General features: G+C 27.2%; 1 protein-coding gene across 1 annotated transcript in view; it reads right to left on the reverse strand.

The window, feature by feature from the left end:
• Positions 1–7: 7 nt before the first annotated feature.
• The window catches only part of LOC136075284 (solute carrier family 2, facilitated glucose transporter member 8-like), a 47,951-nt gene continuing 31,774 nt past the window's right edge, over positions 8–16,184 (reverse strand). Inside the window, exons 3-4 of the mRNA XM_065787909.1 lie at positions 6,017–6,329; positions 8–662 (exon numbers count right to left, since the gene is read on the reverse strand). Coding sequence (XP_065643981.1) covers positions 262–662; positions 6,017–6,329 — 714 coding nt within the window. The 3' untranslated portion in view covers positions 8–261. The remainder of the gene's footprint in view (positions 663–6,016; positions 6,330–16,184) is intronic.

A 16,184-nucleotide genomic window follows, 5' to 3' on the forward strand; every position in this document is an offset into this window, starting at 1 on the left:
GTTTTCATTTAAAGCAAATAATTTCGAAAGCCACGATAGATAAGATAGTAATGCTCAATTTCTTCCAACGTAAGTTTTTTCGTTTCCGGTACAATATAATAAACAAACAGAATACTAATGAAGGATACACTACTTGTAAACCAAAGAGAGCCATTTTCAAAAACCAGCCATAGAAAAAGCCTTTCCATAGGAATAAACAACAGCCAAATAAATGATCTAACAATACCACCAAGAAGTCCTCGAGCACGAGGCGGAAAAATCTCAGACGCTATAATCCAAGGTAATGAACCCCAAAATAGTGATAAATATTATCGCATATATGATAAGGTAGGCTACCCACATTTTATCATTTGCCTTCTTGAGATCGGATAAAACTGCAAAGCCGATGCTACAAAAAAGCAAAATAGTACTTCCAAAAAGAAGAAGATATCTGCGATAGAATCGTTCAACTATAAAGCATCCCACTAATGATAGTACCAATTGTAATAAAAAGCAAATTATAATAGTATATAATTCCTTAAAATGCATTAGAAGATGAGATAAATAATTAATGTATCCAATAAGAGTGAACTGATGAATTAAAAATAATAAACTTCCAATTGCGAGAGGTCGAAACAATCCTGGTGAACGAAAATCGTTAACAGATGCAATATGCTGGTGAGCTAAAATAAAAGCATTTATGTAAAATATATATATATATATATATATATATATATATATATATATACATATATATATATATATATATATATATATATATATATATATATATATACATATATATATATATATATATAATTATCAGGACCGACGACACTGGGAGATCAGGGGGAAACTAAGCCCCCTTTTTTTATAGAAACTTTTTTTTTTAGAACAGCTCTTACACATTTGCCTCTTACTTTAAAACCCTTGTCGTTGGCGCTAAATAATCTTTTTTTTTTTTGCGTTATAAATTAATGAACATTTTCGAGAAATAAAATTGTTGTTATTTTCAAAAATGGTTTCCTTCAAGCCGATATTTTAAAATTAGTATATAAGTAATGTTTGTAGGCAGCAGCATTATGACTTTCTAAAGCCTTAAATTTTGTCAAACATTATGGGACTTACTAAAATTTTTGGAACGTTCTCGACGTTTTTAGAAATCACTTAAACTTTTTGGAGTTTTCTGAACTCTTCAGAAAGTTTTTGAAACTATTAAGGTTTAGACTATATAAGCTGCCTGATTAAGCATCAGTAATAATTATAAATAAGTCTTTGTTTGTCAGATGGTAATCAAATAAAATAGAAGCACATATATTTATTATTATTGCCTTTCAAATATTGTGTTCAAGTATTATCGTTAACCATTATGCTTGTAAAAATAAAACGCTTATACTAGTAAAAGAAACTTGACAAAAAAACCTTGAAAAAAAAGTTTCTTACGATTTTATGAGTCACATAAGAAAAGAAAAACTGTTCCACTAGAAAATCAATAACTGCAGGATAAAACGAGGATACTACTCAAAATCCAAAACATAGGTCGGTCTCTTTATGGGTGAATCCATCGAAGGGAGAAGAGAACGCATGAATGAAATTCAGAAAGTAGTAACAAGTTTATGGCAAAGTGAATAAAACTTTTTGCATTAACCAATTCAAGTCCTACTGAAAAAAGTAGATCAAGTGCTGAAGAGGTGCGATAAGTGTGTAAAACAAAGTAAATACGATCCATCGAATAAAGTTTTTGATATTACAAAAAAAAAGGGGTGCATGGCTCTGCAGTGAAGACAAAAGATTGCATCATCTTCAGATTGAAAGCAAAAGACAGGTTGGGTATACAATTGAAAGCCTGCTAGTTTGAAAGCTATTCCCATTTAAATAAAAGAAAAAGAAACTTGAAACCTGCTCCAACAACAGTAAGAGCAACAAAGTAAACTTTTGAACCCGAAACTGAACAAAATGTCAAGTGTCTAAAGATTCAGAAGAAATTTCCATAAGTACCAGCAAGAGCTACATCAAAACTAAAACTGCAACCAAACTAGTAACATCCTTAAAGTTATCAATCAGCAAAGCGGCAACGTTTTATTGACAGTTTTCTCAAACAGAGAATCAACATTAAGACACTTTCACAATCTGGTATATTTGGATCAGCTATTAGATCAGCTGTAAAACTTAAAGAAGAAATAAGGAAAACACTACATTTAAAAAACTGGTCACTGCACATTGATGGTAAACGTAGTTATCATCCCGAATATCAAGTATTGAAAAATAAACAAATAGCTGCTAAGTTACAAAAACAAAATCCACTTAGACGAAAAAACTGACACTGTTGTTAAAGCTATAAAAGCTATTCCCGATGAGTACAATTTATGGAGTATAAAGATGATTGCAGCGGACACTATCGATGTAGACACTGAAAGAAAGAATGGATTGCGAGTCAGTTATAGAAACGTGTTAACTAAATTAAACTGGAAAAACCGCAAACCATTGGTTGTCAACTTAATACTCTTAACCGAGTCCTTTACGTAGCAATTGATGGAAGATTTTGGAGAAAAATATGTTGCATCATATTAAATAAGCATTTATCCTAAAAATTGTAAAGAACTATGTAAAGCTCAGGAAGGATTTCAAGAATAATAATAAAGTAGTTACTGATAAACCAAGATGGCGTAATGCTAAATTTCTATTTCAGTTTATTTTAGGTTTATTAAAGAATCTGGAATATTTGATAAATTGAAGTTTTAAAAAATAACTGAATTAAATTTTGGAAGATTCAATTCACGAACAGTACTAGCTCTATTTGTATTTATTCTTCTACCAGGGAAAAGTTACTTGCTACTTAAGGTTTGTAGATTCAACTCTTACAGACGGCTGGACCATTTGTTTATTAACCGAATGTACAGCGTAAATGATTGTCGAAAGCTATTTAGTGGCTAGCACGGTCGCGAAAAAAGCGTTAAACTCAGTGAAAAATATTTAGAATCATTTTTTTAAAATACGCGGTAGGTTTTTGCACTTGTAAAATTGTACCTAAAGTTTGTAATTTTATGTTTATTTGTTATTTTCAATGCTTTAATAATTAACTGTTAAATGCATAAAAACTTCATAACAACTCTCTAATTAAATAAAAAAAATAGAATTAAAAAATAACACATACGAATGTATAGTAAATTCAATAATTTGGTTTGTTGGTGATCTTTTTCATCAAAAAGTTCGAATTAATGTATTTTCATTATTTTTGCAGAAATACATTTGGATTTTTTGATCCAGGAACATGTTTTGAGCCAGGAACATTTTTTGACCCAGAAACTGTCACATAAGTTGATATATTATTTTGGTATTGTTTATTAACATTAAAATAATAATATTTTAAATAACAAATACTTTTGCTGTTCCGATGTTGGGCCATCATTGAATTGCGACTGAGGGACCGTTTTACAACCCATAAGAAAAAAGCTAGGGCACAAGCTAGACATGCTAGCGCTGTGCCAGCATTCTTTGCTAATGTTAGGAAAACTGCGGTCTGATAAAGTCTTATTTGATTGGCTAAAGTTTCAGGAACATCAGAAGTTAAGGTTAAACCTTGGTTTAAAAGACATTCTTTCAGGTGATCAAAAAGTGGACGAAAATCACCGAAAGAAAAAAATACTTAAACAAATAAAAACGTTTTATTATAATATATTACAACACTATTTATAATGTTTTTGTATTTATAATTTCTTTATTTATGAACACGTTTTTGCTGCAGAAATATAAGAAACACTGATTGAATTTTGTTGATTTATATAAGAAACAAATTTGAAAAATACTTATTTGATCAATTTATTTAGAACATGCGACATGATCTACGTATCCTATACAAAAGAATGCTATATAAAAAACACGATTTTGTGTAGGTTATGTGAATTTTTTTTATTGGTAAAAAGTAATGGGTTTGTGCTGGTATGCAATCACGAGTAATTATTGATGACAATTACGAGTAAAAATTGATGACAGACCAGTATTGGTAAATAATAATAGGCCAGTACCAGCAAAGAGTTTCGGGCCAGAACTAGCCCATTGACAGTTTCATTGATGGCCGTCATCATTTGCCGTAATTTCGCAGCCGTTGCAAGCAAATTTGAGCTAGTATTGGGCCGCTAGCGGGTGGCAGTCTGGGCCGCTGGCATGAAGCTGTCTTATTACTTTACTAAATAAGGTCAGCAATAAACTATATACTTTCTTTAGGAAAAATAACCTCACAACGTTGTGATTTTAACAATGCCGATGATTCGGTTATTTCTCTTCAAAACGTTTTATTATTTTCCAACAACGTATATACATCGACTGAAGTTTATAGCATAGACAAAAAGTCGTAAAGATTTTTACTTTTTGTTCCTTTTTCCTGGGAAATCCCTACGATAATTTTCTTCATATATTATTTTTAAGAGTGTGGCATTTAGTTAATCCTTAAATGACTTAAAAACCCCCAATAAACTTATTTATGTAGTGTTAAAATTAGTTTCAATACTAAAACTTATTTCTTTAACAATAAAAACAATAAATTGTTTTTATTATTATTTCTATAATAATAAAAACAAATAACTGTGATTATTAAAAATTAGTCATATGAATGCTGATGAAAATTAACACTTTTCATTATTCAATGTAATAGCAATTATTCTGAATAGACTATTAAATTTAACTTTAACTCAAAATCTTCTGACGTATTACACACTGATTGCACTGAGCCATTGATTAAGTTAATAATTTTAGTGAGGAAGCGGGCATATAAATATATATATATATATATATATTTATATATATATATATATATACATGTATATATATATATACATATATATACATATATATATATATATATATATATATATATATATATATATATATATATATATATATATATATATATATATATACATATATATATATTATATATATATATATATATATATATATATATATATATATATATATATACATATATACATATTTATATATATATATATATATATATATATATATATATATATATATATATATATATATATATATATATATATATATATATATATGTATATATTTCAATAAATTAACAACACTTTTTAAATGTTTGTTATACATGTTTTGAACTTCATAGTTCAGCATCAGTAAAATTTACAAAAATCATTAACATCGTTTATACAAGGGATACTAATAAATTAGTTTATTATAAACATCTATTATAAAGTTTCATTACAAACATCTTTTAAAAAATTTATTACGAAGGTGGCGCATTTCGTTATTGTACTTTATTGGTCTTTTTCAAGCCTTTTTAATGAATTTTATAATAAAATTATTACTTTGTATCCCTTAGAAAAACGGTTTTTTAATGATTTTTGTAAATTTTACTGATGATGAACTATGTAGTTTGAAACATGTTTAACAAATGTCTTAAAAGTGTTATTATTTTATTCAAATATTTGTTTCAGTTGTGCTTAACAGATCATTTGTATATATATATATATATATATATATATATATATATATATATATATATATATATATATATATATATATATATATATATATATATATATATATATATATATATATATATATATATATATGTATATATATATATATATATATATATATATATATATATAAATATGTATATATATATATGTTTATATATATGTATATATACATATATATGTATATATATATATATATATATATATATATATATATATATATATATATATATATATATATATATATATATATATATATATATATATATATATATATATATATATATATGTATATATATATATATATACATACATTTATATATACATATATATACATATACATATATATAAATATATATATATATATACATATACATATATATAAATATATATATATATATATATATATATATATATATATATATATATATATATATATATATCTGAGTGTGTGTGTATAAAATGTAACATAAAGTAACATATGAATCTCAAAATTATTTATGCAATTTATATTAAAGTTTAACCTAAATTTATTTCAATATTATTGCATTCATCTTCTGCATTTGATTCAATACCAAGAAGCCACAACTGATTTTTAAATGCTTTATCTCGTTGATTATTAGCTAAAAGCCATCTTGGCGTTTCCGGCATTAAAATTATTAGAAAGCTTAAGAGAACTATAACTAACCCAACTAAAGCGGAATAATGATATTTTACGTTCCAATCATATATTTCTGCAGTCAAGGAGTATAAAAATATTCCAAAAACTATTGCATGGTTAGTTATGGTGCCCATTATCCCTCGTATACGTGCTGATGATACCTCAGCAATATAAACCTACAAAAATAAACGTATTTGTCAACATATATATTATTGCAGACTAATGTCACTTATATACGAGAATAAGCACTTTAGATTTTTTTAGTTGTGCTTGAAAATTGAATAATTAAAAACCAAAAAAGCTATTGGTATGATTTTCTTTATATTCATTAGTTCAGAGTTGAGGCAAAGGCAAAGTAATTAAAGTGAAAGAGGTATTAATTTAAATGGCAGAGGTGTTATTTTAGCAATGAAAAGGAAATTAAAAAAAGTAAATAAGGAAATGAAAAAATAAAAAACTAGAATAAAAAGAAGTTTATGTAAAAAGAAGGTGAAACAATGCAAACAAATGAAAGATAAAAAAAATAAAGAAAAAAAGAAACAAATAAATTACAAGTTAGTACAAGTTAAAAGAAGAAATAAAAAGAATGGTGATATTATTTCGACCAGATGGACGAATAACCTCTATGGATATTTGTCCAATCAGATTAGGTTGGGGCTTAAAAAGTTTTGCATTGCATAAAATTTTAATTTAAGGAGAAGTTGTAATATAAAATATAAATTATATATTTAATTTTTTTTTTACTGAGATACTATAATGAAATTCAACAAAGTTTAATCAATATTTTTATATTTTAAGATGCGTGTAAAATAAAAATAAAATTTTTTATTTTCATTGCATTTTTAAAAATGTGTGGATTTTTCAGCGTTCGTTAAAAACCAACCAAATCTAGAAGTTACATTACTAAAATTTATGGTCGCGGCACAAATTACACTGATTATATGAGAACTGGTGTCGGAACAGTGGGAGGAGGGGGCAATAGCTCCCATCCTCCTCCAAATTTCTTAAAATATACTTTTTTTATATTTTAATTTTTTTTGAATGTAAAAAAAAGTCCCCCTTCCCACACCTACTTTCTTGACCTTCCTGCGGCACTATTAATGACTATAGTAGAAATTCAACTAATTCTGGTACAATGACTGCAAAAAAAATTTTTATATATATATTCATTTACTAAACCCTGACAATGAAAGTGAAAATATGTAAAACACCTATTGCGTTTAATACTGCACATCATTGTCATATTGCACACATCACGATTTCAAGCCAGAGTTACCATTTTACAAGTACTACTACTTAAATCTCTCACACGGCAGGTAATGTTAAATGCAGGTAATGTTAAAGACGATATCAAAATAATATCAAAACTTGGGTGTCTAATTCTTTGATTATAAGTTTCTTTAAGACATTTAGGCCTAATTATAATTTTGCGAAGCAATACCACCAAAGCCGTTTTCTTGTCAGTCAAAAAACACAAGATGATCATTATCTTGTTTTTTTTCCGCAAGAACAGAATGGAATCAATCTTATTACGCTTTTTTTTTACCTTTAGGTCGTCCGCGTTGTTTAACATTTGTAGGTAAAACAAGTGTGTTTTAAAATACTAAGGTTTCGGAAGTTTCCGGATCATTTAGAATGTTGTTATGCATCTTTCTAAAAAGTTGTTTAGACGTCAAATAACTACAGCAGTTGATGAAACATAAAGTTGCCCAGAGTTATTGTAAGTTTCCTCTACTTTGTATTTAAAAAACAAAGTAATATACAAATTAAAAAAATTTTCTTTTTCTGATGCAGCAACTACCATCAAGATATTATAACAGTCACTTAGTTTGTCAATATTTTTTGCAAGTCCAAAATTATAGAACTCATTCATATAATATACTCATATAATATTATTTGTATAATGTAAGTACTTTTTTATTGCGCAAAACAACAAAATAGTTCACAAAATTTCTCAAAAGTTATTATAGCAAATCTTTTAGAACATTTTTTTTAGAAGTGTCATTCTCTTTACCATAACTCCGAGGTTATGGTCAAAGGAATAGTCACTTCTAAAACAAAAATTTCGAAAAACGAAAATTTATTTAAAGCAACTTTATTTTTCTTCATATAGTACATTTTTATATTGTCGTATTTTTTTGTGAATGCATTAATGCTGTATATAATCTTTTTTTTACAATTTTCTTCGTCAGTTAGGTCATCTGATCCGTTTATTCTCTTTCTGTAGATTTGCATTTGAACAGTGCTTGTGTTATTGTTTCAATATTAAATATGTTTTTTTTCCTGACTGTCTTTACTATTTCAGTTTTTTCACCTTTTTATTTTAAACATAATTTATGTTTACAACATTTAACAATTTTAATATATAGTAATAAAATTCTTAGTTTTTAGTAATATTTTGTTTTATTGTTTAAAACGACGCACAAAAAAAAAAAAAAGAAATCAGCACGTGCATCTTCTGAAGATATTGATTCATATATGCCATTTTGAAAGAAAACTGGATTGATTGGAAAACGCATGCAATTTCTGGGACAAAAAGTTTATTTTAAATTGTCAGTTAACGTATGGTCACATTTTACAAAACAGGTAACAAGGTGGTACACCTCAAATATTGCGTTAATATTTAAGTTAAGATTTTTGTTAAAAGAGCGATAAATCTGTTTGAATGGCAAAAAATAGGATAAGAGAAAATAAAAGAAGAAAAGAGTCACCTAAAGCGTTTTTATAGCTTTATTTTTTTTCTTATAGTGCCTCAGGACAATGGTCCCCAAAATAGGGTTTAACACCCAAATTTATTTGAATAATTGAGCAAATATGATAAGTAAGGAAGTTAAGAAAGTTTTACTTCGTATAATTAAAGTTACTTTAAAAAATGCTGTTACCATACTTATTTTTCTTAGGAGTGTTATTACCATTAGTTTTACTTGAATTTAGTTTTATAAATATTTTGTAAATGCTATTATTATATAATAATATTTACAACAATTAATATAATATTGTAACAACTAACTAAGCAAACATGTTTTAATTTAACGCAGTATATCACATAGTATATGAAATATATAATGTAAATTTTATTTATTATAAATGCATTATATTGATAATTATCAATAAATAGTGTGCAAAATTTATTAAATATTTTATCAATAAGTTACTAATAATAACTTTAATTATAAAAGTTTCTAAAATGTAGTTAATACTAATAATAATAATTGTAATACTATAGTGTTTTGATAAAGGCAGGAGTGATATCGTAGTAGTCTTATGACATTATTATTTTTTTTTTATATCTATATTTATGTGTGAGAGTTACATTTTATAAACTTTTATATCAGATTTAAAATCAAATATTTAACTTACTTCTAGCTAGTTTATGATAAAACAAACTGGAAGTTTAGGTTAATGAGTAGTATTAGCTTAAAGAGTAGCATTAGTTGAAATGTTATTATTATTAAAATAATAACTATTAATAATAATGCTTATACTTATTTTGTATATTATTTTATTTATGCTTGGAGCTTTGTTCATTTATTTTGATTTATTTATCTAGCAACTATATTTATGCTTGGAACTTTATTTATTTATACATGCTTGGAGTTTAAAGAATATTTTTGTTATAAAATTTCAAAGACTTGAAGGTTTTAATTTGTGTTTATTACATAATTATTAAACAAATATATATTTAAAAAAAAAGATTCTTTTTTATTTATTTATTTCATTGGTTTTAGTTTATCCATTATTTTATTTTAGTTTGCCTACTGTTGAAATATCGTTTTAATTTAGTAAACTTCCATAAATTTAAATTTACTTTATTAATCATTTGCCAACAGTTATGGAAAAACTTGAATTCAACTCAATTAAGGTAGATTTAGTTTTATTTTCAACTCACATTGAAAAATACAATTAAACTTTTAAACAATATCTTATTGCTGTGTGTGGCACTAAACAAATAAACATTTCAATGTTGTATATGCGGTTTTGTGTCACTAATTGAATGGTTTATTATAGAGTAGTAACAAGCAGTAATAATCAAAAGTAATAATCAAAAATAATTTTAATCAAAAATAGTAACAAGTAGTATTATTAAAAAGCAGTTTTCAATTGCTTTTTATTATTTTTGTTGAAGTTCAAAAATGAATACTGATTTTATGTTATTATAAAACTATTCTATCATTCCTTTAATTGTTTCAGATTGTTATTTTGTTTTCATCATTGTTATTTGTACCATTAATATTATTAGCTGGTATTTACTTAAACTATTCAAAAATGACCTTCATTTTTAGATTTTTTGTCAAAATATAAAATTTAGTTGACTAAAGTCAACCAAATCACGTGTTTTGACATAAAAATCTGAAATCTTTGGTTAACAAAAGTCAACCAATTTATTTAATACAATTTTTAAAAAACTTACTTTTGTTTCTTAAAATAAAATGGATAAAGTGAATAATGAAAAAGAAGAACGAGAGTTAATAATTACTCAACTAAAGGGGTTTATCCTAACAGTTGCACTCCCAATGAAAAGAGATTTATCAGATGAAAATCAAATGAGTAAAACCTTTCTTTTAATATCTAAGTAATTAATATATGTTTCAATTGTAAATAAATTGTTAAATGAGTTAAACCATATGTTTTGGAAAGGGCTTTTATTTTTATTTTATTTTTTTTTGTCAATATCTTCTTTTAGCAGATGTCCAATAGAAAAAATAGTGTAAAAAGTAACATTTTATTAATTAAAAGCAGTTAAAACAAAAAGAAAAACTCCATTTCTTTTTTAAGATGTTTGTTTAAAACTTAGTTTTTTGTAGTTCTACTACAGTCCCTCAAGTAATTGCTAAAAGACACCCTAAAAGTTTCAAGTTTTCAATTTCAATTTCATGTTTTGTACAAGTTCCAAAAATAGGATTCTGTATAAAACACATTTAAAAAACCTATATTAGTAATATGTTGCAAAAGTTAATAAGGTATTGAATAATAAATAAAGGTTGCAAAAACTAATTAAATACTGAATATAGGCAGTACCCTATTAACTATTATACACACTAAGCACGTGCTTAGGGCATTGCATGGAAAGGGGCACCACGAAGAGCTTTTACAAATTTTTTTCAATTACTAAGTTACTACAATTGCAGTAATGATACTAAATTACATGCAACTGCCTTAGCAACGGGTTGTTTATGTCAGAAAATAAATGCTTTAGAGTTTTGCACCATATAGACTGGAATCAGCTATTGATAACTATTTCTTTCAGCAACTGTTTCATGTTTATTAAACTGAGTAAACCATGATTTCTCAGAACAATTATTATATTTAGATTTGTAACTTATAGAAAAACTATAATCCTCGTGGTCTACCTTATTTGCTAGCCTCGTTCATCAGTGTATTTTTTTAAGGTAAAAAGAAAATATGATTCAAATCTAAGAAGGAAATCAGGTTGTAGCAGAATGTTAAAAAATATATATATAAGGGGAAATCAGTTTTTTACAGTATCATCAGTATGCAATACAGAAAATATTTTGACTTCATAATTGGAAATCACTAATATTACTGAAACAAAGTTTAAAATCTTGACGTCAACATCTACAAAAAAAAGTAGCACAATGCCGTATTAATAGTAATGTACAAATTAATAATTCAAATGAACTACCTTCACGTTTTTTATTTATTTAAACAGACATTTCAAAATCAATTATTATTTTAATTGAACATGTCCACAATGCCATGATAGTTCAATTGAAATCTCAACTGATTTATCAAAAAAGAAAGGATTGGCTAATTTTTTAACATTTTTTTGTATAACACCTTTTTGCGATTGGAAACAGTCTTTTTATTCCAGCAAAGATGTTGAAAAGCAAGATTCAGGAATGTCATCATTTGAAATAAATTATAGAACTGTTGTTGCTATGAGAGAGATAGAAAAAGGTCATTCTGCTTTAGAAAAATTTTGTGGTCTAATTAAACTACCTCCTCCTATAAACGTAAAATCATTTAATGGTACTCAAGGTAAAGTTCATATCGCATGCCGAAGAGTAGCTGATGTAAAAATGAAAAATGTAGCAAATGAATTTCGTATCTTAACATACTGATACAACAAAATGATTATAATATTAATACATTAGCTGGTTTACCTGTTTCCAATGTTGAAGTTATGTTTTGATGTTGTTATTTGAAAGCATTGCCCTTCATCTTATGAAACAGGGAGTGTTTTAGGTTAAAGTTTTTTGTTGTTTTTTTAAAAATTTCAATTTAATGATATTGTAGTTATATTGTTGTGTCATAATATTAAATATTTTTAATATTAATTGAATAATCTGTTTTGGTTGAATACTTTTTAAATTATCTTTGAATTTCACATTTTTATTTTTTCTGTACTTTCAACAATGTTTATGTTTTATTGCTTTGCTATAATTTTCTGTATATATTTTCTATTTTTCTCATGAAAAATCTTTATTTGTATTTTTCTCAAAGCATAAGTTTTTTGTATGCTGCAATAACTATCTTGTGATTGGTTTGCCTGATTGTGTTGAAGTTTTCTGGCTTTGTTTATTACATATATGTAAATTCACCAAAGTAATCCATATTACGTAACCAGTACCAAAAGTTACCCATGAGCGAGATCTCGTCTCGTTCTCGTTTCTCGTGAGAAATGGGACTTCTCGTGAGAAACGAGAAATAGAAAATTCTGGCGAGAAGTAGAACGAGACTTGAATAATATATTATTTTCCAAATTAAAAATTATTATAATTTACAAAATGCTTAATAATTTCAAAAAACAAGTGACTGTGAGATATTTTCAAAAAACAAGTGACTGTGCTGAATGCAAGGCATGCAAAAAGTCTTTGAAAACACAAGATGGAAACACAAGCGGACTTCATCGTCACCTCAAAAAAAAACAGCCAAGATTAGGTTAAGTATTTTGAAAAAACTGACGACTCTCTTCTTCCTCCTCCTAAGAAGAAACAACAAACCGTATTCGAAATGCTTGAAACAAAGTCCAAATATGACAATGACAATTCCATTCAAAAACAGTTTGACTCTGCAATGCTGGATTACTTTTGCACTGATCTGGCATCCTTTTCAGCAGTCGAAGGAAGAGGTTTCAAGAAATTGTTTGACATTGCAAACCCTAAACTGAGCCTTCATCACAGAACAACATATTCAAGAAAGCTTTCAATTCGGTCAAGAGAAAGTTCAAGCTGGAATGAAGAGCATAATAACGGAGATTACGCCAAATCTAAAAAGTGCTACATTTACTTATGACCTTTGAACTTCCAGAGCTCAGGACAGCTACATCTCTTGGACTTTTCATGCTATTGACGAAAATTGGAAAATACATCACTGGACACCCCATGTCCAACAGTTCCCAGGCAGACACACAGATATCTTAATTGAAGGAAAGCTGGATTCTTTCTAAGAAGAACTAAATTTGCCTGCTGATTTGCCAATGTACTGCGTGAACGACCAGGCAAGAAACATGAAACTTGCAGTTAGATTGTCAAAGCGCCTTGACCAATACTTGCGCAACAATCATATTTTGCAATGTGCAGTTCGAGACTCATTTGGACTGACTGCTGGAATGGATGATGCGTTGCAAACATGCAAAGATTTGGCTTCTTTAACTCACCAGTCAACAGTTGCAGCTGAGTTTGCTTGAATCAGAATCAGACTCTCAAGGAATCAATTTTAGACAGTTACGCCAGTCTGTTGACACAAGATGGAATAGTGAACTGGATTGCATGGCTTCTGTCCTACATCTAAAGAAGGCAATTATCAGCTTATGTGCAAATGAAGATATTTTTTCTTCAAAGACCATCAGTGCATCACAGTGGAAATTAATCGAGGGAGCAGTAGAAATTTTGGCTCCACTTAAAGACGCTACAGAAACGTGGTCGGCATTATTATTAGCAATATTTGACTTTTTATCATAAGTTGGTATCATAAACCGTGATATTTTATCGTAAAATTATAGTTAAATATTAAAAAAATTAAAAGAAATAGTTTTAATTAAACTATTTTTATTAAATAATAAAAGACTTATATTTTATATTTCATTTCAAAAAAAAATGAAGAAAAAAAACAAAGGGTTCACATAGTATTTCATATCACAATCATAAAATGAATTAGATATGAATCAAACTAGTTATGCATCATATCATAATTACATATCAGAATAATGCGTTTTCAAACAAGTTTTAAATGCAATTTATAACTTAATGTGCAGGCTGGAAAATCAAACAAAAATGTTGAGTTTGTTTACCAATCTATTTAAATCAGCAGTCAATATAAAGTTTAATTAGTAGTAATTTTGTAATCAAAAATTTACAAAACATCGAGCTGATAGTCTTTCACTTCAAAGGAATCAAATTTTATATTTGCGCATTTCGTGTAATCAAGAGATTTAGAAAAAATTTGAGAGCTTTTTTCAATATGCAGCAATCTACTTTAACTTAAAATGAGTCCGTGTATGTGCAAGTATCACAACAGTTGCTTTTAAGCGCATCAAAATCCTTTTAAAAAAATTTTCTCGACAATTATGAAATAGTTGCAAGAAATGATTGGATTCAATTCTATTGCAAAGTATGAACTTTTTATAATTATTAATTATTTGCTTTTAATAGACGTTTAAATAAAGATAAAGAATAAATATTAGGGTCGATGGATCTTCGGAACTAAAACAAAAAACGACATTGAAGCATTTCAGCATAAAAAAAAACTCTAAAAAAGCATTAAATGAAACTCTATAAAATGATTGAGGTTTTCTTAAATTTGGTAAAAGATTATTTGTATCGTGAAACGGAATACACATTAAAAATATTAAGTTAAGTAACAACATATATTTTCAACAAGTTTAAGTGCTTTAAATTGTTCCGTTTTCACATTTTGGCCGTGTTTGATGCTAATAATGACAGTTACGAAAAACGCCTCGCTGAATTTAATATACGAATTGGCTCTCGTTAAAAAATTGTCCGCAGACAAAAGTTCAAAAAGTATAGACATCAAAACATTAAAAAGTCTGTATTGTCGAAGAAAACCAGTGTCAACTTTATGTTTCCGTTTTACCATGAAAAAAGATTCAAAAGTTATAAACCTGTATTTGATAATGTAGAGACAGAATTAATGCAATGTCTGACCATGTTTTAAATATGTGGCAAACCTAAAAGAGCTTTGGGTAGACATTAAAACTGGAGACGCCGATTTTAAACCACTATAATCTAATGCAAAATTCCAACCTGCTCCCAACAAGAAACTCAATTCCAATGAATACTGAATACAATTAAAACAAGAAAAAATTAATTTGGAGAGTGAGAGTTTGTCAATTGAATATTTGTACACAGTTCATATTGATAAACCAACATAACTTGATAAAAACGTTAAAAATACTTGATCCATCTTTTCAGATTCTTGCTCCGGCCCACAACATTTTTAATATGGTATCCATCTTATTTAACAACATTTTCGGAATTTTAACATGCTCTCCCTAGTTTCATGTATTCACTATCACAATATAACTCCAGCAGCTCGTTGCAGAAAAAATGACAAATTCCAGATAATACAAGTTTCAATTTGCATGTTCAGAACTATTGGGTTGTTCTGACCAATTACAAATGTGCGCCAAACACTTGCTACTTTAACGATAGTTTAATGTTCAACGCATATTTTCACAAGTTGAAAGCAATTTGAAGTTGCATCGATGAAAAATCTCATAACGTAGCGTATATTGTAGTTGAACGCGTACTATTCAAACTAGAGATGCCACGAATATTTGGCCGAATATTCGGCAACAGTTAATTATATTGAGGGTTCCGACCTGCTTTGTTGTAGTGCATAAGTCAACTACTCGATGGGCATTTATAAATAGTTTGTGTCACAGCATACACTATTTGTTGACTGATACACTAAATATTTTAACTATAGTTATGCCTAAAAGTTTCATACTCTTCAAACCATTCAGAAAAGTTCAAAAATAACCAGCTCAGGTATGTCTTGCACTTCTGAGGTAATTTCAGAAAATGCTATAGATTGAATTAGTATAG

This window comes from Hydra vulgaris, chromosome 01, assembly GCF_038396675.1.
Source record: "Hydra vulgaris chromosome 01, alternate assembly HydraT2T_AEP".
Taxonomy (NCBI): Eukaryota; Metazoa; Cnidaria; class Hydrozoa; order Anthoathecata; family Hydridae; genus Hydra; species Hydra vulgaris.